Source organism: Hypanus sabinus, chromosome 3 (assembly GCF_030144855.1).
Source record: "Hypanus sabinus isolate sHypSab1 chromosome 3, sHypSab1.hap1, whole genome shotgun sequence".
Lineage (NCBI taxonomy): Eukaryota > Metazoa > Chordata > Chondrichthyes > Myliobatiformes > Dasyatidae > Hypanus > Hypanus sabinus.
The window spans coordinates 187,071,743-187,095,226 of NC_082708.1; the positions used below are offsets into that span (position 1 = coordinate 187,071,743).

A 23,484-nucleotide genomic window follows, 5' to 3' on the forward strand; every position below is an offset into this window, starting at 1 on the left:
TGATTTGGTTCCCATTGATGCCATGTCATTACCTCTTATTAAATCCAATCATCATTAATGGTAATAGCATCCAGAGACCGCCAAGCAACATGTTTCAGACAATGTGGAGTTGCAGTAAGAAGTCTTAAGGATTTAATGGTGTAATGAGTCTGTTGTAATTGGCTCACGTTGCCCTATTAGAGTTCCGTGTGTCTGAGGATGGACCACTTATCCACTAGGAGGTGCACACGTGTAAGGCAAGGACTGCAGAATCAGAATCAGGTTTATTATCACCTATGTACCCTAGAGTTATAAAGTGATACAGTATGCAAATAGGCCCTTCAGCCCAACTGGTCCATGCTGACCAAGATGCCCACCCTAGCTCTTTCTATTTTCCAGTATTTATTCAGATTCAGATTCATTTATTTATCAATTGTCCATCAAAACCTACAGTGAAATGTGTCATTTGCGTTAACAACCAGCACACTTGAGGATGTACTGGGGGCAGCCCACAAGTGTCATCACACCTTCCATTGCCAACAGAGCATGCCCAATATGTTCAGCAGAACAACACAGGTCATATCAAGCAATTAAACAACACCAAAAGAAGCCCAATTTGTCTCTTCCATCCGCTCACACACGTACATAGTCTTCTAATCCCAGCGGGCGTCTTCTGACTCCACCCTCCAGTGGACTAGCATTTGCAGGCACCGGGCCTTCGGCTCCATTTGACTTTTAACCTTCTAAACCTTTCTAATCCATGTGCCTAACCAAATGACTTTTAAAGATGCTATTGTATCTGCCTCAACCTCTTACTCTGGCAGCTTGTTCCACATGCATAATGCCATTTATGTAAAGGAGGCCCTCAAGTTTCAATTAAATCTTTCCCTTCTCACCTTAAACCTATGGCCTCTAGTTCTTAATTTGCTAACTAGAATCAGAATCAGGTTTAATATGAACAGCATATGTCGTGAAATCTGTTGCCTTTATTGCAGAATAATCGGAAAAACTGTGAATTGCAGTAAGTATATATTTAGTGAATAGTTAAATTAAATAAGAAATGCAACAATAGAAATAAAAAAGTATTGAAGTAGTGTCCATAGGTTCAGTGTCCATTCAGAAATCGAATGGTAGAGGGGAAGACTTATTCCATAGGAATAAGACAGAATGCATTCACCCTGTTTAAGCCCCTCATGATTTCGTCATGAATTTTTTGGTTTCTGGCAGCAATACAGTGCAAGACATAAAAATTACTATAAGTTATAAAGAAAAATAAACAGTGCACAAGAGGAATAACGAGATCCATCTCTAGCTTGCTGTGACATTAGCTGGCTGGGAGAAGATTGTAAGGATACTTGTCTGAACTTGCCCAGAGAGGCAGAGTGCACCAATCACATTGGGTAATAATTATTTGCGAGCTTCGGAGTTAAAATGGTCTTAAGTTCTGGCCGCAACCATGCGCAGCACATAATTGCAAAGTCATGGGCGTGCCTGTCCTGCACAGTGGCAGCCAAGGGTCAGAATCAGCGTTTGGCTCCAACTGAGTGAGTTGTGAGTTCAAGGCTGTAGCACAAGGCATCAGCATTTCTGTGATGTGCTGAGAGTGTGCACAGTTTCTCAGAGGTGTCATTCATTTAGGTGTGATGAGTGTAAGATATTCTGCAGCATTACTTGTGTAATGGCAGGGACGTTCTCCATTTACCCGAACTGTTCACTTAGCGTGGAGGGTTAGGTCGCAAGCAAAGGAGAAGACTTATTCTATAGGAATAAGACTGAATGCATTTACCTTCAGTGCATATTTGAGTGTTGTTTCTGCCGAGTGCTCATAATTATATTGGTCCGACTTGTCATTCTAATTGGTTGATAGCTGTGCTGGCCGCCATTAGTCTCCACTGGGTCCCGGCCTTAATGGTGTAGATGAGCAGGGTGTTCGAAGCTCCCTGAGTATGGCCACACACAGGTTGATAGGGTGGTTAAGAAGGCATATGGCATGCTTGCTTTTATCAGTCGAGGCATTGAGTTCAAAAGCCAGGAGACTATGTTAGAAACATAGAAACAGAAAACCTACAGCACAATACAGGCCCTTCGTCCCACAAAGTTGTGCCGAACATGTCCATACCCTAGAAATTACTAAGCTTACCCATAGCCCTCTATTTTTCTAAGCTCCATGTACCTATCCAAAAGTCTCTTAAAAAACTCTATCGTATCTGCCTCCACCACCGTTGCCGGCAGCCCATTCCATGTTGCAGCTTTATAAAACTCTAGTTAGGCTACAACTGGAATACTGTATGCAGTTCTGGTCGCCCCCATTAAAGAAAGAATTTTGAGGCTTTGGAGAGGATACAGAAGAGGTTTACCAGGATGCTGCCTGGATTAGAGGGCATATGCTATAAGGAGAGATTGGAGAAACTTGGGTAGTTTTCTCTGCAGTGGCAGAGGCGTAGGGGAGATCTGATAGAGGTTTTTCACTCAGAGTGGTTGGTGCATGGAATGCACTGCCTGAGTCAGTGGTGGAGGCAGATACACTAGTGAAGTTTAAGAGACTACTAGACAGGTATATGGAGGAATTTAAGTTGGGGGGGGGGTTATATGGGAGGCAGGGTTTGAGGGTTGGCACAACATTGGCCTGCCATGTGCTGTACTATTTTATGTTCTATGTTTACAAGATTATTAGAGGTGTAGAAAGAGAAGACAGACAGTATCTTTTTCCTAGGGTTGAAATGTCTAAATCCAGAGGGCAGTGAGTAATTTCAAAGGAGGGGCAAGTTTTCTTTTACAGAGAGTGGTTGGTGTCTGGAATGCGCTGCCTGGGGTGGTGGTAGAGGCAGATACATTAGGGACTTCAAAAAGATCTTTAGGTAGGTACATAAGTGTGAAGAAAATGGAGGAATATGGACATCGTGTAGGCAAAAGAGATTGTTTTTGTTAGCAATTTGATTACTAATTTAATCGGTTTGCCACAGCATTGTGGGGCTAATGGCCTGCTCCAGTGCTGTACTATTCTATGTTCTATGTTCCTCGATTGCTATTTATAATCTAGTCATTAGGCTGTCTGGTCATTATAACTGACTCTGGGTAAATTGGCTTCGTAGTTCCTCACTTTTCTATTACTTGCTGATTGGATGTTGGACATTACTGGCAAGATCAGTCCGTTATTAATTTCTCTTCCTTCGCCTTCTCTCATTTTCCATTCCCCTCTTAGTGCTTCTCTTTTCCTCACCTGCCCATTATCTCCCTCTGTGACCCTCCTTCTTCATTTACTCCTCTCCAATCAGATTCCTTCTTCTTCTGCCTTTTACCTTTTCCGCCTTTCACCTCCCAGCTTCTCACTTCATCCCCATCTCGCCTACTCACCTTCCTCCTCATCTGCTCTCACTTATTGCCTTCTAGCTTGTAAACTACCTCCCCGCATTCTTCATCTGGATTTTTCCCTTTTACTTTCCAGTCCTGATGAAGGGTCTCAGCCTGAAATATTGTCTCTTTATTCCTTTCCATAGATGCTGGCTAACCTGCAGAGTTTCTCCAGCATTTTGTGTGTGTTACCTACTGAAGTGACTTTCTTTACCACTTAAGAATTGCGGGTCATTTTTAAGTGAAACCATTTAAGGTTGGTATTTCTCTTCCCGGAATAGACTCACACAGCATAGAAACAAGCCCTTCAGCCCATCTGGTCCATGTTGGCTAGTTTTGCCATTTAAGCTAGTCTCATTTGCTCACATTTGGCCCATATCCTTCTAAATCAGGGTTTCCTAACCCGGAGTCCATGGCATAAAATTGGCTGGGAACTCCTGCACTAAGTCTTTCCTGTTCCTGTACCTCATGGCCCAAAATATTGATGTTTTATTTCCCTCTGGATGCTGCCTGTCTTGCTGAGTTTCTCCAGCATTTTGTGTGTGTTTTCAATGTTGTTAATGTTTCTGCTCCAACCACTTCCTCTGACAGCTTGTTCAAAATACCCACACTCTCTGCGTGAAAAAAACTTCTGTCATATCTCTCCCCTTTCACCTTAAACCTATGTCACCGAGTTGTCGATCTGATGGACTCTTGACCTCACAGTCTACATTGCTATGATCTTGTACCTGATTGTCTGCCTTCTAATGTTAACACTTCATTCTTCATTCTATTATTGTTTTACACTGTACTTTCTTAGTGCGTTGTGTATGTGAAGATTTGGTCCGTGTGAACAGTTTGCAAGATGAGGTATTTACTGTACATGTAACAATAATTTTCAATTCCATTTTGAACCCTGCGACAGTGTGTGTTCTGTGGGCATCATCATTTTATACAACTCTATTAAGATCACTTTCCATTCTCCTACACTCCAAAGAATAAAGTCCCAACCTGTTCACATATCCTCAATAACTCAGTCCCTCAAGTCACAGCAGCATCCTGCTATATCTCCTCTCTACTTTTTCCAGACTAAAAGTACCCTTCCTATAGCGGGGTGACCAAAACTGAACAAAGTACCAGAGGTGCAGCCTCATCAATGCCTTGTACAACTGCACCCTTCTGCACTCAAGGTATACTTATCATTGATGTGGATTTCAACAGTTAACAACATAAATTGTGTAGTTACAGCTCAGCACATCAGCTTTCTCTCTGTGGGCTCTGTCTACAGTACTGTGCAAAAGTCCAGCTAGGGTGCCTAAGACTTTTGCACAGTACTGCACTTGTCAATGTGGAGTGGACAGTGAATCTGTAAATCTGACAGGAGCAAAGGATGTTGGGAATGGTGAGGGTGGAGCGCCATGGGAACGGCAAGGTGGGACAGGTGACAGAGAAAGTGTGCCGGGGTGGGGAGTGGCTAGCTTTATATACGTGCCTTTGATTTTTGCACAGAACTGTATTTTCCTTGCTGCCTCAGTAAACAAGCCATCACAATCAAAGACCTAGCCCTTCCCGGATAGCCCCTGTCCCACCTCAGTCTGAAAGCACATACCACAGGGCTCATGACAGCTTCAATCCCACAGTTATGAATGGACATTGGCCAACAATCTACCTCATTATTATCTTGCACTTTATCATTTACCTGCACTTCACCCTTTCAGTAGCTTTTACATTTTATTCTAGATTTTTATTTGTTTTATCTAGTTCTAGTTCAATGCACTGTGTGCAATGATCTGATCTGTATAAAGAGTATGCAAGACAATCTATTCACATTATCTTGGTACATGTGACAATAATAAATCAATTCCAATTCTAATCCCTTTCGAAAATCGTTTTCTGTATTTATTTGAATTGAAAGTCACCAACAGTCCTCGGGAAATTTGAACTTACATTGCATAATGGCTAGCAGAATGCTATTACAACTTCAGCTACCTGGGTTCAATTCCTGCCGCTGTCATATGTTTTTCCTGTAACTGCTTGAGTTTCCTCTGGGTGCTCTAGTTTCCTCCCCATACTAAATACATACTGGTTGGTAGGTTAATTGGTCACATGGGTATAATGAGACCATAAGACATAAGACATAGGAGCAGAATTAGGCCATCTGGCCCATCGAGTCTGCTCCACCATTCAATCATGGCTGATCCTTTTTTCCCCCTCCTCAACCCCAGTTCCTAGCCTTCAACATGTGAAAGGTTTCAATGAGATCCCCCTTCATCCTTCTGAATTCCAGAAAGTACAGACCCAGAGCCATTAAACATTCCTCGTATGATAACCCTTTCATTCCTGGAATCATCCTTGGAATGAAAGGATTCTGGACCCTCCCCAATGCCAGCACATCTTTTCTAAGATGAGGGGCCCAAAACTGCTCACATTACTCAAGGTGAGCCCTCACCAGTGCCTTATAAAGCCTCAGCATCACATCCCTGCTCTTGTATTCTAGACCTCTTGAAATGAATGCTAACATGACACTTGCCTTCCTCACCACCGACTCAACCTGCAAGTTAACCTTTAGAGCAGGGGTGGGCAAACTTTTTGACTTGAGGGCCACAAAGGGTTCTAAAATTTGACAGGGGGGCCGGACCAGGAGCAGATGGACGGAGTGTTTTGGTAATACACCTCATAAGAGAAAATAAAATATCATGGGATATGTAGAAAACATGTGCTTTAATTTCAATTGAAAATGAACAAATGCATTACAACAAAATATCTGTCTTTGAAGTCCCATGGTATTTAGCTATTTATTGAAATGACTTTTAAAACACTGAAAATTAAATGAATGGAATACAGCTTTTTTAATAGTAACAGTTATTATTTTAAAGCACTGAAAATTCTGTTATCCTTCAAGATATTATCATCATCACTCTCCTCCTGACTGTCTTTATTTCAATAACGGTAGGAGATGCAGGTCTACTTGTCCTGCTCCTTCTTATTCAATTGTCCCCTGTGCCAAAACTCAACAACGACCCGCTCAATGACAGAACAGTGACAACTCGCCAGTATGCAGAGCGCGTTATTTGATCTGGAGCGCATTTTTGATTTTGAGAACGTATGTGCACCTGCGCACTACTCATGTCCATCACTTAACAGAAATGACATGTAACATGTAAGGCTTATTGAAAAAAATATTTTCAAATGCATTTTTTACATAACACAATGAAGAAACTTATTTTTAATTTCAGTGGGAACAGTGTTGTTGGTCTCCCTTTTTAGCCAGCGCATCAAAGTCTGGATTTAGTTTTGTTGTGGCGACTCTCAGGATGGATCTGAGGTGTTAGTCAATTAACTTGGATCTGTGCCTGGCTTTGTTGATGTTCATGACGCTGAACGCCTGTTCACACAAATAGGTCGAGCCGAACAAAGAGTAAAGCGCAAATGTGGAGTAATACGCTGCACCTCAACAAAGGTCAATGTGTAGCGGTGTGCTACATGCAGCGCTAAAATTACGACACAGAGTCGGTAACTGCAGTCGAAGAAAAAAACTTTATTCGAAATCCCCAGCCTCACTTTTAAGCCTCCCTCAACCTGCCCCCCGCGCAGAGGCTCCAAAGCTCTGTGCTCGCAAATCCCCGCAGGCTATCTCCCTTAGCCGGAACGCTGGCTAATTGTGAGCCGGTTCGGATGTGCCAGGAAATGGGTCGCCACAAATGTATATAGAGTGCGTCATCTATTGGGAAAACGCCAGAATTGCAGGGTAAAAACGTTAACAAGGTTTATTAATATAATTTCATCAAGTTCTGCGGGCCGGATTAAAAAGCTTAACGGGCCGCATATGGCCTGTGGGCCGTAGTTTGCCCATGCCTGCTTTAGAGTGTTCTGCACAAGGACTCCTATGTCCCTTTGCATCTCATATTTTTGTATTTTCTCCCCATTTAGAAAATAGTCCACACATTTATTTCTACTAGCAAAGTGCATGGCCATCCATTTTCCAACATTATATTTCATTTGTCACATCCTTGCCCATTCTCCTAATCTGTCTAAGTCTTTCTGCACCCTACCTGTTTCCTCACCACTACCTGCCCCTCCACTAATCTTCATATCATCTGCAAATTGGCTACACAGCCATCTATCCCATCACCTAAATCATTTATATATAGTATAAAAAAGTGGTCCCAACACCGACCGTCACTGGCAGCCAACCAGAAAAGGATCCTTTTAATCCCACTGGCTGCCTCCTACCAATCAGCCAATACTCTATCCATGTTAGTAACTTTCCTGTAATACCAGGGGCTCTTACCTTGATAAGCAACCTCATGTGTGGCACCTTGTCAAAGGCCTTTTGAAAGTTCAAATATACAATGTCCATTACATCCCTTTTATCTATCCTACTTGTAATCTCCTCAAAGAATTTCAACAGGTTAGTCAGACAGGATGTTCCCTGAAGGAAACTATGCTGACTTTGTGCTACCTTGTCCTGTGTCACCAAATATTCCATCTCCTCATCCTTAACAATTGACTCTAACGTCTTCCCAACCACTGAGGTCAGGCTAACTGGTCTATAATTTCCTTTCTGCTGCCTTCCTCCTTTCTCCTTTCTTAAATCGGGCAGTGTTGGTCCATTGCGCTGGAAGTGTTTGTCACCTTGCTGGATCTCCAAATAATAAAATAATCTCCAGATAAGCAGAGCAACACACTCAAAATACTGGAGGAACTCAGCAGGTCAGGCAGCATCTATGAAGGAGAATAATCATTCAGCATTCTGTCTGTTTATTGATTGATTAATTGATTCTGATACAATGCGGAACAGGCCCTTCTGGCCCTTTAAGCCGTGTCACCCAGCAACCCCCGACTTAACCCTAGTCTAATCACGGGATGATTCACAATGACCCATTAACTTATGAATTGGTACATCTTTGCAACATGCACAAAATGCTGGAGGAGCTCAGCAAGCCAGGCTGCATCTATGGAAAAGAGATGACATTTGGCATTTCTGGCTGAGACCCTTCAGCGGGATTTGGGAAAAAAGATGAGAAGTTAGAGCAAGAAGGTGGGGGCAGGGGAGGAAGAAATACAAGGTGGTAGGTGATAGGTGAAAGTGGGAGAGGGGGAAGGGTGAAGTAAAGAACCGAGAAGCTGATAGGTGTAGGAGATAGAGAGTTGGAGAAGGAGGAATCTGATAGGACGGCAGAAGACCATGGGTAAAAGGAAAAGGTGAGTGTAATGCATGGGTTTATTTCTTTTAGAGCAATGACCCCCACCCCCGCCCCCTTAGCATCACGTATTGATCTGTTGTCTCTCTCAGTTTCTGCAATGTGAATATACCAGCTAAAGCCATCACCTGTGTACGTGCTATGCACAGCAGTTGTACACAGGCGACGAGTACAAACCTGAATATCAGAAATTATCACTAACTGTACCGGCATTTACAGCATGATTATGGGATGAAACAGCAAGAGTTCAACAGTACAGAGAAGGAGTCGTGGATGCTAACAAACGCATGGGTACAGTGCATAGTAACAGTGAAAGATGCGCTGAATTTAAAGTGAAAATGGTGATAGCTTCAGTCGGGAAAGTTGATAAATTTGATAGTATGAATGAAGGCTGGGAGTTTTATATCGAGAAGGTTGAACTCTATTGCAACGCAAACAACGTGGAGGAGCAAAAGAAATCCCCGACAATTATTAGCTCAATGGGCCCAAGAACGTACAGTCTTTTATGCAACTTAGTTACCCCTGGAAAGCAAACAAACAAGTTCAATGAAATTGTTACAATTTTGCAAAATCACTTGAGCCTTAAACCACCGGTAATAGCTGAGAGATTCAGATTTTACAGAAGGACCCAGTCAAAAGATGAAAGCCTTTCTGAACACATTGCTGAGCTGCACAAACTTTCCCGGTACTGTGACTTTAGAGATGGACTTCCTGATGCATTAAGGGACAGGCTTGTATGTGGCACAGATAGACAAAGCACTCAAATGAGGCTACTGGCAGAAAGAGACCCAACTTTAGAACGACCATTCAGCAAAGGATGCAGCACAACTACAGAAAAGGTTAGAATGTGAAATAGGCAAATAGTCACTGAAGGGGGCAAAAAGCTAAAATTGTTATCAACGTGGCAAATCCTCCCATGATGCAAATGACTTTTGGTTCAAAGAAAGAATCTGCAGGAAGTGTCACAGACAAGGTCACAGAGGGAGAGTGTGCAAGGCAGACAAAAAGCACAACTAAGTAAAAAGTCTGCAACACAGAACTAAGCAAATGCATAAAGTTACTGAGTGTGAAACGGATCAGACAACAGAGAGTCTGACAAAGGTGGTATAAATGAAGCAGATCACAAAATCATCTGGATCACAATAGATGTGACTGGTGTAAAACTGAAAATGAAGCTGGATACAGGGTGAACTTTGTCCATAATTCCAGAGGCTGACTGCAACAGATTGAATTCTAAGATACCATTAGAGAAGACCTCAGTGATGCTAAAGACTTACACAGGCTAAAAAATGGCTCCCAAAGGCAAAATGAAGTAAATGTGATGTATGGAGGCCAAACACACCAGCTTTATGTATTGGAAAGTAGAGGGCCTGCACTTTTCGGATGTGAGTGGTTGAGAAAAATCCAGCTAGACTGGCACTCAGTCAAAGCACTTAGTATGACAATTACAGGTAACGGCAGCTCAAGTAGTAGCACTAGCCAGAGACTGGCACAGTTGCTTAATGTTAATAAGAAGGTGTTTAAGAAAGGGATTGGTAAACTCAAAGGCATGAAGACCAGAATTGAACTGGATGAAACAGCAACACCAAGATTCCATAAAGCACGTCCAGTGTCTTACACACTATTTCCTAAAGTGGATGCTGAACTGCAGAGCTTGGAGGGTTCTGGCATTCTCCTGAAGGTTCAGTAGAGTGATTGGTCTGCGCCCATTGTCCCAGTGATCAAGAAAGGGAAGTCCAGAGCCATTCGCATATTTGGGGATTTCAAGATAAACACCAGCCCAGTGCTGTGTACTGTGCATATCTTCTATGTCATGAATAGAAGATATTTTTGCATCTTTGGCAGTTGGGGAGAGATTTTCAAAGATTGTCTTGTCACTAGCCTTTCTACAAATGGAGATTGAGGAGTCAAGCAGATAGTTCCTCACAATGAATACTCACAAGGGACTGTTCAAGTATAATCATCTCACCTTTGGTGTTGCATCACCTCCAGCAATTTGGCAAAGAGCAATGGACCAAGTGCTCCAAGATATCCCAGGAACACAATGTTACCTTGATGACATCATCGTGACTGGCAAGAATAATGAAGAGCACCTCCAGAATCTTGGTAAAGTGTTTACCAGGCTGAGTGAGCATGGTCTGCATGCAAAGAGAGAGAAATGTGAGTGTTTCAAGAATGAAATCTCATACTGCAGATATGTCATCAACAAGCATTGTTTATATAAGTCTCAAGAGAAGATTGAAGCAATGCTTCAGGCACCCAAACCGGAAAATGTGTCACAACTCGGGTCATACTTGGGCCTTGTAAACTAGTACCACTGGTTCTCCTAAACATTGCTTCAGTGCTGCATCCATTGAATGCTCTGTTTTTCAGACAGAAACTAAATGGGAATGGTCAGAAAGATGTGAAAAAGCATACAACGAAACTAAGAGACTAATAACATCCGAAGAACTGCTCAGCCCTGGTGTGCGATATGTCCCGCTATGACCTTGGAGTTGTTTTGTCACACATTATGAAAGATGGATCTGAACACCCGATTGTGTTTGCTTCAAGGTCACTGACAAGCAGAGAATGCAACTATGCACAGATTGACCTTTAGTCTAGCAAGGGCCTATGGGAACCTTAGTCCGAGAGGCCCTTAGTCTAGTATGGCGAATAAAGAAGTTCTACCTCTACCTTTGTGGACAAAAGATTATGCTGATGACAGATCACCAACCCCTTGTGTCCATTTTCAATCCCAGGAAGGGAATTCTGGTGATGACTGCTACCCGGTTACAATGTTGGAACTATTCCCAAGAGCCCATTCTTATGACATAGAGTTCAAGGGTACCAAACAACAAAGCAATGCTGATGACTTGTCATATTTTCCAGTATTCACAACTGAAGATGAAAAGTCATCATACTGTGACCCAGCAGAAGTTGAACCAGTTGGTGACCATTTGCTGGTAACAAATTCCAAAATGCAAAGGGAAACAAGGGATAACCCAACATGTCAAAAGTCTATGACATCACCATGCAAGGATAGCCAGCTGAGGGTAACTATGTTTCCAGAGTTCTCAGCAAGACAAGACCAACTGACGACATGTCAAAGAACACTGATGTGTGGATCTCGTGTTTTGGTTACCTCTAAACTGTGCATTGGAGTGTTAACAAATCTGCATGAAGGACACTTGGGTACAGTCAAGATGAAAAGTCTTGCCTGGAGCTATGTATGGTGGCTGGGAATAGGTAAGCAGTCTGAAAACTTGGCTGAAAGCTGTTCTGGAAGCCAAAAAGTTCAAAATGCACCCCCCACAGGTATCGTTACACCCATGAGAGTGGCCGTCTTCACCATGAGAAAGAGTACATGCTAGATCATTGATGGACTCCATGTTTCTGATTCCTGTAGATGCTCATTCAAAGTGTCTGGAGGTCATTCCAATGAAGTCAACGACCGCAGCAAAGACTGTCTCCGCTCTGAGGACCAGAAACGGCTTACCAGAACAAATTGTGAGTCAAAACAGACCACAATACATGCCCAACTGTTTATGAAGAAAAAATGGCATCAGACATTTCAAGTCAGCTCCTCACCACCCAGCAACGAATGGGTTAGCTGAAAGGTTTATCCAAACCTTCAAGAGGACCATTAAAGTGATAGACAAAGAGGACATTTCTCTACAGCACAATTTTCTTTTTGTGTATCAGAACTCTGTTCAAGCAATGACAAATCAAACACCTGCAGTGCTGTTCATGAACAGCAATTTGAGGTCTCACATAGACCTCCTGAAACCAGATCTATGGAGGGAAGTGCAGAATAAACAGTTCAACCATTTGTTAAGTGAAGCAGCGGGGAGCTTCAAGATTGGACAGGAAGTCCTAGCGTGTGATTACCGAGAAGACAACAGAACAGCCGGTAGGATAGCTACAAGAACTGGACCACTGACGTACACAGTGGATGTTGGATATCAGACATGGAGATGTCATGTGGACCAGATGCTGGATGCTCAACTAAAGAACCCAACTAAGTCGACTGCATTCAACAAGGTGGACATATTACAGTCACCAGACTTATCTCTGAGAGAAGATGTCACTGACAGGAACATGACGCCAGAACTTGATTCACTGCACAGGTCCAGAGGCACTAACCTGAAAGAAATACAGTGCCACCCAAAAGACTGAACCTTTAGATCTGTGAAGTTAGTTATGGACTGTTATTGTGAAAGCATGTTTATTTAGGGTGTGGGTTATTGAAGGGAAATTGAATGCTTTGTACATATACAGTTCATGTTGTATTACTCTGAAGGGGAGGAAGTGTAATGTATAGATCTATTTCTTTTAGAGCAATGACCACCCCCCACGTATTAATCAGTTGTGCGCATGTGCTGTTTTCCACGCATGTGCATTGTTCTCTCTGTCTCTCTCGCTGCAATGTGAATATACCAGTTTAAGCCATCACCCGCGGCATGCTTTCGTTGAATTGATATGTAGTTGTGCACAGACACAACAGGGAGGTGCACCAGAGGGAGGTGATGGGTAGGTACGGAGATGAGGTGAGAGAGGGAAATGGGAATGGGAATGGTGAAGGGGGGAGGTAATTACCGTAAACTCGAGAAGTCGATGTTTATGCCATCAGGTTGCAGGCTACCCAGACGTAATACAAGGTGTTGCAACTTGAGTGTGGCCTCATTGCAGCAGTAGAGGAGGACATAGACTGATATGTTGGAAAGGGAATGGGAAGTAGAGTTGAAATGGGTAGCCACTGGGAGATTCTGTTTTTTTCTAGCAGACAGAGCATAGGTGCTTGGTGAAGTGGTCTCCCAATCTACGTCTTTGGACTTTGGGAGGAAACTGGAGCACCCAGAGGATGTCCACATGGTCACGGGGAGAAAGTCCTTACAGACAGCGGCAGGAATTGAACCTGGGTCACTGATATACTGTAAAGCGTTGTGTTAACCACTACGCTACTGGGCCAAGACCCTTAATCAGGACTGGAAAGGAAAGGGGCTGAGGTCAGAGTCCAGGTCAATAGAGACTAGCCCCGTGTCCGTCACTAGATCACTATGCTGCCACACCGCATTCCAACAGCAGTGTTGTTTCATTGGCATCAAAGCGCATCCTGAGGTTTTCGAAGACACAAGAGGAACTCATGCATTCTGGTTTCTGAATCACCTGTTCATGTTTGCTCAGCTGTAACATGCCAGTGGAATGGGCTTTGTTTTCAGCTCAGCTCCTACAACAGTGGATGCTGGAACGGTAGCTTGAGATTCAGTGTTCAAAGTAAACTTATTGTCAAAGTGCGGATGTATATGTCACCATATACTACCCTCATATTCATTTTCTTCTGGGTATTCACAGTAGAATTAAGAAGTACAATAGAATCAATGTAAGACTGACACGCAACCAATATTCAAAAGAAGACAAACCATGCAAGTATTGAGATCATGACTTGTGGAGTCTTTGAAAGTGAGTCCCTATGTCGTGGAGTCAGTTCAGAGTTGAGGTGAGTGAAGTTATTCACATTGGTTCAAGATCCTGATGGATGAAGGGTAATAACTGTTCCTGAACTTTGAACTATGAACCTGGTGGTGTGGACTCCTATATCTCCTTGAAGGTAGAGCAAGATGCGAGCATGTCCTGGATGGTGGGCATCCTTGCTGTTTTCCTGTGACAGCGCACCCTGTAGATGTGCTCAATGGTGGGAGGGCTCTTATTGTGATGCACTGTGGACTACATCGAGTTCGCAAACCCTGGGAGGCAGATTTTATCACTTCTTGGGACTGTGAATGGCATAGGGCATTATCCACTCTTCCTTTGCTTCCCTCGACCCACCACCTCTGAGCCATCTCTGTGATAAAGGAGTTCATAGATGGTGAGTCTCAGTCTGTAATTTCATTTCCTTTCTGGTTTGTACACATTCTTTGAATCCTCAGTTGTGATTACAAGCCTTGACAACAGTCCAGACCTTCTATAAATTTTCAGTAACATATTTGGGTCTGAACTCCTTGGGGGTGTTTCATTTCTTTATTTCATTAGGTTAATCATCTTAAACAACTGTTTGAAGCCTAAAGAATAGACAATAGACAATAGGTGCAGAAGTAGACCAAAGGGCCCTTCGAGCCTGCACTGCCATTTTGAGATCATGGCTGATCAACTACTATCAATACCCGGTTCCTGCCTTGTCCCTATATCCCTTGATTCCCCTATCCATAAGATTCCTATATAGCTCCTTCTTGAAAGCATCCAGAGAATTGGCCTCCACTACCTTCCGAGGCAGTGCATTCCAGACCCCCACAACTCTCTGGGAGAAGAAGTTTTTCCTTAACTCTGACCTAAATGACCTACCCCTTATTCTCAAACCATGCTCTCTGGTACTGGACTCTCCCAGCATCTGGAACATATTTCCTGCCTCTATCTTGTCCAATCCCTAAATAATCTTATATGTTTCAATCAGGTCCCCTCTCAATCTCCTTAATTCCAGTGTGTACAAGCCCAGTCTCTCTAACCTCTCTGCGTAAGACAGTCCTAACATCCCAGGAGTTAACTTTGTAAATCTACGCTGCACTTCCTCTACAGCCAGGATGTCCTTCCCTAACCCTGGAGACCAAAACTGTACACAATACTCCAGGTGTGGTCTCACCAGGGCTCTATACAAATGCAAGAGGATTTCCTTGCTCTTGTCCTCAATTCCCTTTGTAATAAAGGCCAACATTTCATTAGCCTTCTTCACTGCCTGCTGCACTTGCTTGCTCATTCACCTTCAGTGACTGATGAACAAGGACTCCTAGATCTCTTTGTATTTCTCTCTTACCCAACTCTACACCGTTCAGATAATAATCTGCCTTCCTGTTCTTACTCCCAAAGTGGATAACCTCACACTTATTCACATTAAACGCCATCTGCCAAGTATCTGCGCACTCACCCAGCCTATCCAAGTCACCCTGAATTCTCCTAACATCCTCATCGCATGTCACACTGCCACCCAGCTCAGTATCATCAGCAAATTTGCTGATGTTATTTTCTATGCCTTCATCCAAATCATTAACGTAAATGGTAAACAGTTGTATACCAGATAATTACACAGCTGAGATGGGGCAGCCCAGCTTTTGGGGCATTGAGCTGTATCTTAATACAACATGTTTAATGTTGATGAAAGTTGTCTCAAGATCTGACTTCAGAGTGGGAGTCTCTTTGAAACTTATTGAATATTAAAAGGTCTAGATAGAGTCTAAGTGGAGACGATGTTTCTATGGTGGTGGAATCTAGGACGAGAGAGCACAGCCTAAGAAAAAGGGTCATCCATTTAGAGCCGAGATGAGGAGGAATGTTTTATGGATGTTGGCTATATGGACTTTAGTAAGACCTTTGACAAGGTTAAGACTATTTTGACTAAAATAAGTCAAAGTCAGCACGGTTTCTGTCATGGGAAATCTTGCCTGACAAAATCTGTTAGTCTTTTGAGGAAGTAGCAATCAGGGTCGACAAAGGAGAGGTAGTGGATTTACTTGGATTTTCAGAAGGCAGTTCATAATGAAGCTGCTTAACAAGATAAAATCCTATGGCATTACAGGAAAGATACTGGCATGGATAGAAGAAAGGCTGACAAGCAGGAGGCAGTGAGTGGGAATGAAAGGGGCCTTTTCTGATTGTCTGCCAGTGACTACTGGTGTTCCTCAGGGGTCAGTATTGGGATCGCTACTTTTCACATTGTTTGCAAATGATATGGATAATGCAATTGATGGCTTTAAGGCAAAGTTTGTGGATGATACAAAGATAGGTGGAGGGGTATGTACTGCTGAGGAGGCAATGTGATTGCAACAGGACTTAGAGAAATTGGGACAAATTGGCAAAAAAGTGGCAGATGGAATAAAGTGTTGGGAAATGTATGATAATGCATTTTGGTAAAAGGAACAATAGTGCAGACTTTCATCTAAATGGGGAGAAGGTTCAAACATCAGAGGTGCAGAGGGACTTAGGAGTCCTCATGTAAGACTCCCAGAAGGTTAATTTACAGGCTGAGTCTTTGGTAAAGAAACAAATGCAATGTTGGCATTTATTTCAAGGGGAATAGAATATAAAAACAAGGAGATAATGCTGAGCCTTTCTAAGACACTAGTCAGGCAGCACCTGGATTTTTGCCAACAGTTTTGGGCCCCATCTTTCAGAAAGGATGTGCTGTTATTGGAGAGAGTCCAGAGCAGCTTCACGGGGATGATTCTGGGTATGAAAGGGTTAACATATGAGGGACATTTGGCAGCTTTAGGCCAGTACTCACTGGAATTTAGAAGAATACATGGGAAACTCATTGAAACCTACCAAACTAGTTAGGATGGATGTGGAGAGGATGTTTCCTCTGATGGGGGTAATCAGAACTAGAAGACATAGCCTCAAAATTGAGGGGCGACCTTTTAGAACTTTTCTAGGCAGAGAGTAGTGAATCTGTGGAATGCTCTGCCACAGACTGCAGTGGAGGCCAAGTCTGTGGGTATACTTAAAGCAGAAGAAATAGCAAGCAAGTGTTGATGGGTTCATGAAATGTTCAGAAAGCTGCTGGTGGAGGGCAAAACGCAGTTCCTGATCATTGAGTGTGTGTCTTTAGGCTCCTCTACATCCTCCCCGATGGTAGCAATTGGAGGAGGGCATGTCCTGGGTGGTGAAGATCCTTAGTGTTGGATGCCGCCTTCTTGAAGCCCCACCTATGGAAGTTGTCTTTGATGCTGGAGTCACTTCTGCCCGCCATGGAGGTGGCTGAGTCCACAAGCTCCTGCAGCCTCAGTAAATCCTGTGCATTGGGCCTCTTTACCAGTCTGTGATGCGACCGGTCAGAATTCTCTCCATCATACTTCTGTAGAGTTTTGCTGGAGTCGTTGGTGACGTACCATATTTTAAATTCCATGACTACCGATTTCCTGGAATGCGAGGGTCGTTAATGATGGGATGTCACCTTCTTGACGCACTGCCCCTTGGAAATGTCCTCAATGGTGGGGGAGGGTCGTGCAAATGTACCTAGGCTGGCTGATTTATGTAATATCTTTGGGAAGTCGGAGTCACAATGGATTCTTGCATGTATAGTTTGTTCTGAACAACCTCCACTCCTCCCCTCAGTTCCTCGTGGTGACCTATATTCTTGAACTGTGGCATTCTTTCTGGTATGGAGTAGGAGTTACATATAACTTAGAATAGTACTGTACAGGCCCTTCGGCCCACAATATTGTACCGACACATTAACCAACTCTACGATCCCTCCTGCATAGACCTCCATTTCTCTATCACTCATGTGATTATCTTAAATTTCCCTAGTGTATTTGCCTCTACCCCACCCCGGCAAAGTGTTCCATGGCCCTACCATTCTCAGTGTAAAAAACTATCTCTGACATCTCCCTATACTTCCCTCTAATCACCTTAAAGTTATGACCCCGTGTAATAGCCACTTCCACCTTGGGAAATAGTCTCTGGTTATCCACTCGATCCGTGCCTCTTATGATTGGGAGAGGATGGGAGGGTGGTGATTGCAAGAGAGGTGATGGGTGGATCCAGGTGTGGAGGGCTAATGGGAAAGTGGAGATAATGACAGAGGGTGCACGGTGATAGCTGGATCCAGGTGAGGAGAGGCAATAGGTGGACAGAGGAGGAGTGAAGGAAGATGGTGATAGAGGCTAGGAGGTGATAGGGCCAATGGGGAGGTGGAGATACTGACAGACGCTGCGAGATGATAGGTGAAGACAACAAAGGGCTGCAGATGGTGAAATCTGATAGGACAGGAAGCTAGAGCATGTAACCAAGAAAGGGAAATGCGTTGGCTATCGGAGCAGCCCGGATCAGATGATGTGCTGCACCATTGCTATAGTCTTGCCAATGAGGTCAACCCCTGTGAATCAGGCTTTCCGCCTGGTTCCTTCTTGATCACAGTCAGAAAACTAGAACACACTCAGCACTGAGAATATTTTATTTGCTTCTACTGAGCACTAAACACAAGGCAGGCAGGAGTGCCGGTAGCTGTAGAGTTTTGGAGATGTTCTGAGTGAAAAGTTTGTGGATGGGAATATGTGAGAAATGGGTATTGCATAATCTTTATCCTTGGTAAGCCAGGAACATTCTGTGCAAGGTCAATCTTCCATTCGAGGAAATTGCCTGAAAGTCCAAGAATTCTACACATCATGGAATTATCCAGGGGAACAAAAGACACAAAGGAGAAGTTAGATATTGTTGAAGGATCCCAAAATTTAGACAGCTGACTTAAATTCCAGTTCTACTTTGAGAGCATAGACATAGAACATAGAACAGTACAGTACAGACCTTTTGGCCCATGATGTTGTGCTGACTCTTAACTGTCTCCAAACACTCTAACCCTTCTCTCCCACATATCCCTCCATTTTTCTCACATCCAGGTGCCTACCTAAGAATCTCTTAAATGTCCCTAATTTATCTGCCACTGCTACCATCTCTGGCAGTGTGTTCCACACACCCACCACTCTCTGTGTAAAACCTTACCTCTGACATCCCCCTCTATATGTTTCTCCAATCATCTTAAAATTATGTCCCTTTGTATTAGTCACTTCCATACTGGGAAAATTCTTTTGACTGCCCACTCTGTCTATGTCTCTTATCACCTATATACTTACACCAGTTGTTTAGAAGATTTCGTGGATTTGACATGTTATCTAAAACTTTGACAAACATCTATGGATGCACGGTGGAGAGTACGCTGACTGGTTGTATCACAGCCTAGTATGGAAACACCAGTGCCATGAATGGAAAACTCTACAGAAAGTGATGAATACAGTCCTGTCCATGACAGTAAAGCCCACCCACCCCACTATTGATCACCTCTACAAGTAGGGCTTCCACAGGAAAGCAGCATCCATCATCAAGGACCCCACCATCCAGGCCATGCCCTCTTCTTACTGTTGTCATCAGATAGGAGGTACAGGAGCCTTAGGTCCCACACTACCAGTTTCAAAGTTCAAAGTTCAGGAATAGTTATTACCCTCCAACCATCAGGCCGCTGAACCAACGTGAATAACTTCACTCACCACAACACTGAACTGATTCCAGAACCTATGGACTCACCTTCAAGGGCCCTGCAACTCATGCTTTCAATATTAGTTAACTGCTTGTTTGTCCAAGTATGTACGTATGTATCTATTTGTTTATTTAGCTGCCTACCGATTTGGTTATTTATTTATCTACCTACCTATCTATTTATTTGTTTGTTTGCATTTGCAGCATTTGTCTTCTTTTGCACATTGGTTGTTTGTCCGGCTTTGTGTGTGGTTTTTTATTGATTCCATAGAACCATAGAACACAGAAACAGGCCTTTTGGCCCTTCTTGGCTGTGCTGAACCATTTTTCTGCCTAGTCCCACTGACCTGCACCTGGCCCTCCATGCCATTCATGTACCTGTCCAAGTTTTTCATAAATGTTAAAAGTGAGCCCGTGTTCACTACTTCATCTGGCAGCTCATTCCACACTCCCACCACTCTCTGTGTGAAGAAGCCCATTGTATTTCTTTGTTCTACTGTGAATGTCCGCAGGAAAATGAATCTTAGTGACGTATAAGTACTTTGATAATAATTTACTTTTGAACTTTTTAACTTTCTGAACCGCTATAAAGTTACCTCTCACCCTTTTTCACTCCTGAAAGAAAAGCCCTAGCTCACTCAGCCTACCCTCATGAGTGATGCTCTCTAATCCAGGCACCATGCTGGTGAATCTCCTCTGCACCCTCTCTAAAATTTCCACATCTTTCCTACAATGAGAGATCCAGAACTAAACAATTTCTGTCTTTGTTCTCTCAACAGTAAAACTCCTTAGTCTGGTGCACTTCAGGGCATTGGTCGTGACGGGCCCCATGACCACCTTGTTTTCCCCTGGCTGCTCCAGTTTCCTCCCTCAGTCACAAGATATACTGGTTGGTAGCTTAATTGGTCATTGTAAATTGGCCCATGACTAGGCTAGGATTGAATCGGGAGATTGCAGGGCAGCGAGACTCAAAGGGTTGGAAGGGCCTATTTCGCGCTGCATCTCGATAAGTAAATAAATAATTGTGGGAAGAAACTGCTGCAGCCGGAGGAAATCCACACAGTCAGGGGGAGAATGTGCATCTCCTTACAGGCTGCAGCGTGAATTGAACCTGGTTCTATGGCACTGTAATAGTGTTACGCTAATTGCTAAGCTACTATGCCCGTTTCTCCCCAGCTCTGGGAGTGTGTGATGGCACAAAGTGGAAGGAGCTTTACTCTGTATCTAACCCAAGCAGTCTCTCCCCTTTGGGTGTCTGATGGAGCAGTGCAGATGGAGCTGTAGTGTCTATCAGTTCATACAGTATCTACCTCAGATGTACAGGTACATGATGGACCATTGTTGGAGTGAGCATTAATGTGTATCTTCTGTTCTGGTGAAAGATCTTGGCCTGAAAAGTTGACTGCATATTCCTCTCGGTAGATGCTGCCTGACCTACTGAATTCCTCTAGCATCTTGTGTGTGATGCCCTGAGTGTGCTTAATGGGACACTGCAGAGGGAGCTTTATCTAACCCATACTCTCCCTGTCCTGACAGAGTTTGATAGGTTAGTGCTGTGGGAGGTTTACTCTGTGTTCAATAGTCGCTGCCCCGGTGCTGAAATCAAATACTGAAATATCTCTCCTTGATGTGATATTAATTCACAGAGTTTAAAAGCTAAAAATCTGTGAGTGATTTAATGTTAAGTGGTAACATTTTATGGAACATTACCCATTGTGGGACTGTTATCCCACAAGGTTACTCTTAAGTGTGGGGACATCGCTTAATAAAAGCTACAATCCCATCAGGACTGGTGGATTGCATGTGTTGGAGAAGCAGACCAAACCCAAAGCACACAGGTCTGGTATTGTCCTCTTAATTTCCAACAGCTGCACCACACCTGTCTTTTATAACACATATCTGCTTGAAGCTTTTGATCTTTTTATGGATGTGCTGCGTTGATTGACAGCGTTATTGATTGATATGGATGTGAGCCATGCACTATGTTTCACCTACTCTCTTCCTTATGCCTGTGATGTTTCATGTGTTTGGCAGGTACTAAGTGCCCAAGATCTTGTGGACTTCTCTCCCGTGTACAGATGTTTGCATATATACACAGCACTGGTAAGTCACCTGGGGTCAAATCATGGAGGAGCGGAGGGGGAGGGCATATGGCGGGCAATGGTGAGGCGGGGAACATGGTGGTGTCACCTGTCTGGATGGCGGGTGGGAGCAAGGAAGTGAATCAGGATCAAGTTTATTATCACTGACATATGTCATGAATCTTGTTTTATGGCAGCAGAATAGTGCCATAAATCAATATACTATAAAATGTATTAAGAAATACAGTATATACAGAGCCCATTAAAAGTATTCACCACCTGGAAGTTTTCATGTTTTATTGTTTTACAACATTGAATTGCAGTGGATTTAAATTTAATTTGGCTTTATTGACACTGATTAACAGAAAAAGACTCATTTCATGTCAAAGTGAAAGCAGATCTCTACAAAGTGATTTAAATTCATTACAAATATAAAACACAAAATAATTGATTGTATAAGTATTCACCCTCTTTAATATGACATACCAAATCATCACTGGTGCAGCCAATTGGTTTGAGAAGTCACATAATTAGTTAAATGGAGATCACTGGTGTACAGTCAAAGTATTTCAATTGATTGTAGTAAAATTACACCTGTATCTGGAAGGTCCCACTGCGGGTGAGTCAGTATTCTGGCAAAAACTACACTATGAAGACAAAAGAACACTCTAAGGAACTCTGCAAAAAGGTTATTGAAAAGCACAAGTCGGGAGATGGTTACAAGAAAATTTTCAAGTCACTGAATATTCCTTGGAGTTGATCAAGTTAAGTTGAGTTAAGTTGATCATCAAGAAATGAAAAGATTATGGCACAGCAGTAAATATGCTTAGAACAGGCCGTCCTCAAAAACTGAGTGACCATGCAAGAAGGGGACCGGTGAGGGAGGCCACCAGGAGACCTATGACAACTCTGAAGGAGTTACAAGCTTCAGTGGCTGAGCTGGGAGAGACTGCACATACAATAACTGTTTACTGGGTGCTTCAGCAGTCGCAGCCTTATGGGAGAATGGCAAAGAGAAAGCTACTGTTGAAAAAACTCACTTGAAATCTCAGCTAGAGTTTGCCAGAAGGCATGTGGGAGACTCTGAAGTCTGCTGGAAGAAAGTTCTATATTCTGATTATACCAAAATTGAGCTTTTTTGTCCATCAGACTAAACACTATGTTTGGACCGCCAAAGACCACACATCATCAAAAACACACCATCCCTACTGTGAAGCATGGTGTTGGCTGCATCATGCTGTGGGGATGCTTCACTGCAGCAGGCCCTGGAAGGCTTGTGAAGGTAGAGGGCAAAATGAATTCAGCAAAATACAGGGAAATCCTGGAGGAAAACCTGATGCAGTCTGCAAGAGAAATGTGACTTGGGAGTAGATTTGTTTTCCAACAAGGCAATGACACCAAACATAAAGCCAAAGCTACACAGGAATGGCTTAAAAACAACAACATTAATGCCCTGGAGTGGCCAAGTCTGAGTCCAGACCTCAATTCAACTGAGAATTTGTGGCTGGACTTGAAAAGGGCTGTTCACTCATGATCCCCATGCAGTCTAACAAAGCTTGAGCAGGTTTGTAAAGAAGAATGGGGAAAAATTGTAGTGCCCAGATATGTAAAGCTGATAGAGACCTATCCACACAGACTGAAGGATGTAATTGCTGCCAAAGGTACATCTACTAAATACTGACTTCAAGGGGGTGAGTAATTATGCAATCAAATAAATTGATAGTAATTATAATAATATAGACCAATTTGTTTTCACTTTTCTAATGTTATAATGAGTGAGCAGTTTGAGCTCCTTTTCTAAGAAAAGATGTGCTGACATTGGAGAAGATCCAGAGGACGTTCACGAGAATGATTCTGGGAATGAAAGTGTTGACATATGAGCAGTGATTGAG

General features: G+C 43.1%; 1 protein-coding gene across 5 annotated transcripts in view; it reads left to right on the forward strand.

Annotated features, from left to right (window-relative positions):
• LOC132391962 (exocyst complex component 6B-like) overlaps nucleotides 1–23,484 on the forward strand; it is an 845,841-nt gene that overhangs the window by 358,885 nt on the left and 463,472 nt on the right. For all 5 annotated transcript variants that reach the window (XM_059965781.1, XM_059965785.1, XM_059965784.1 and 2 more), the window contains exon 8: nucleotides 21,546–21,614. In XM_059965781.1, coding sequence (XP_059821764.1) covers nucleotides 21,546–21,614 — 69 coding nt within the window. The remainder of the gene's footprint in view (nucleotides 1–21,545; nucleotides 21,615–23,484) is intronic.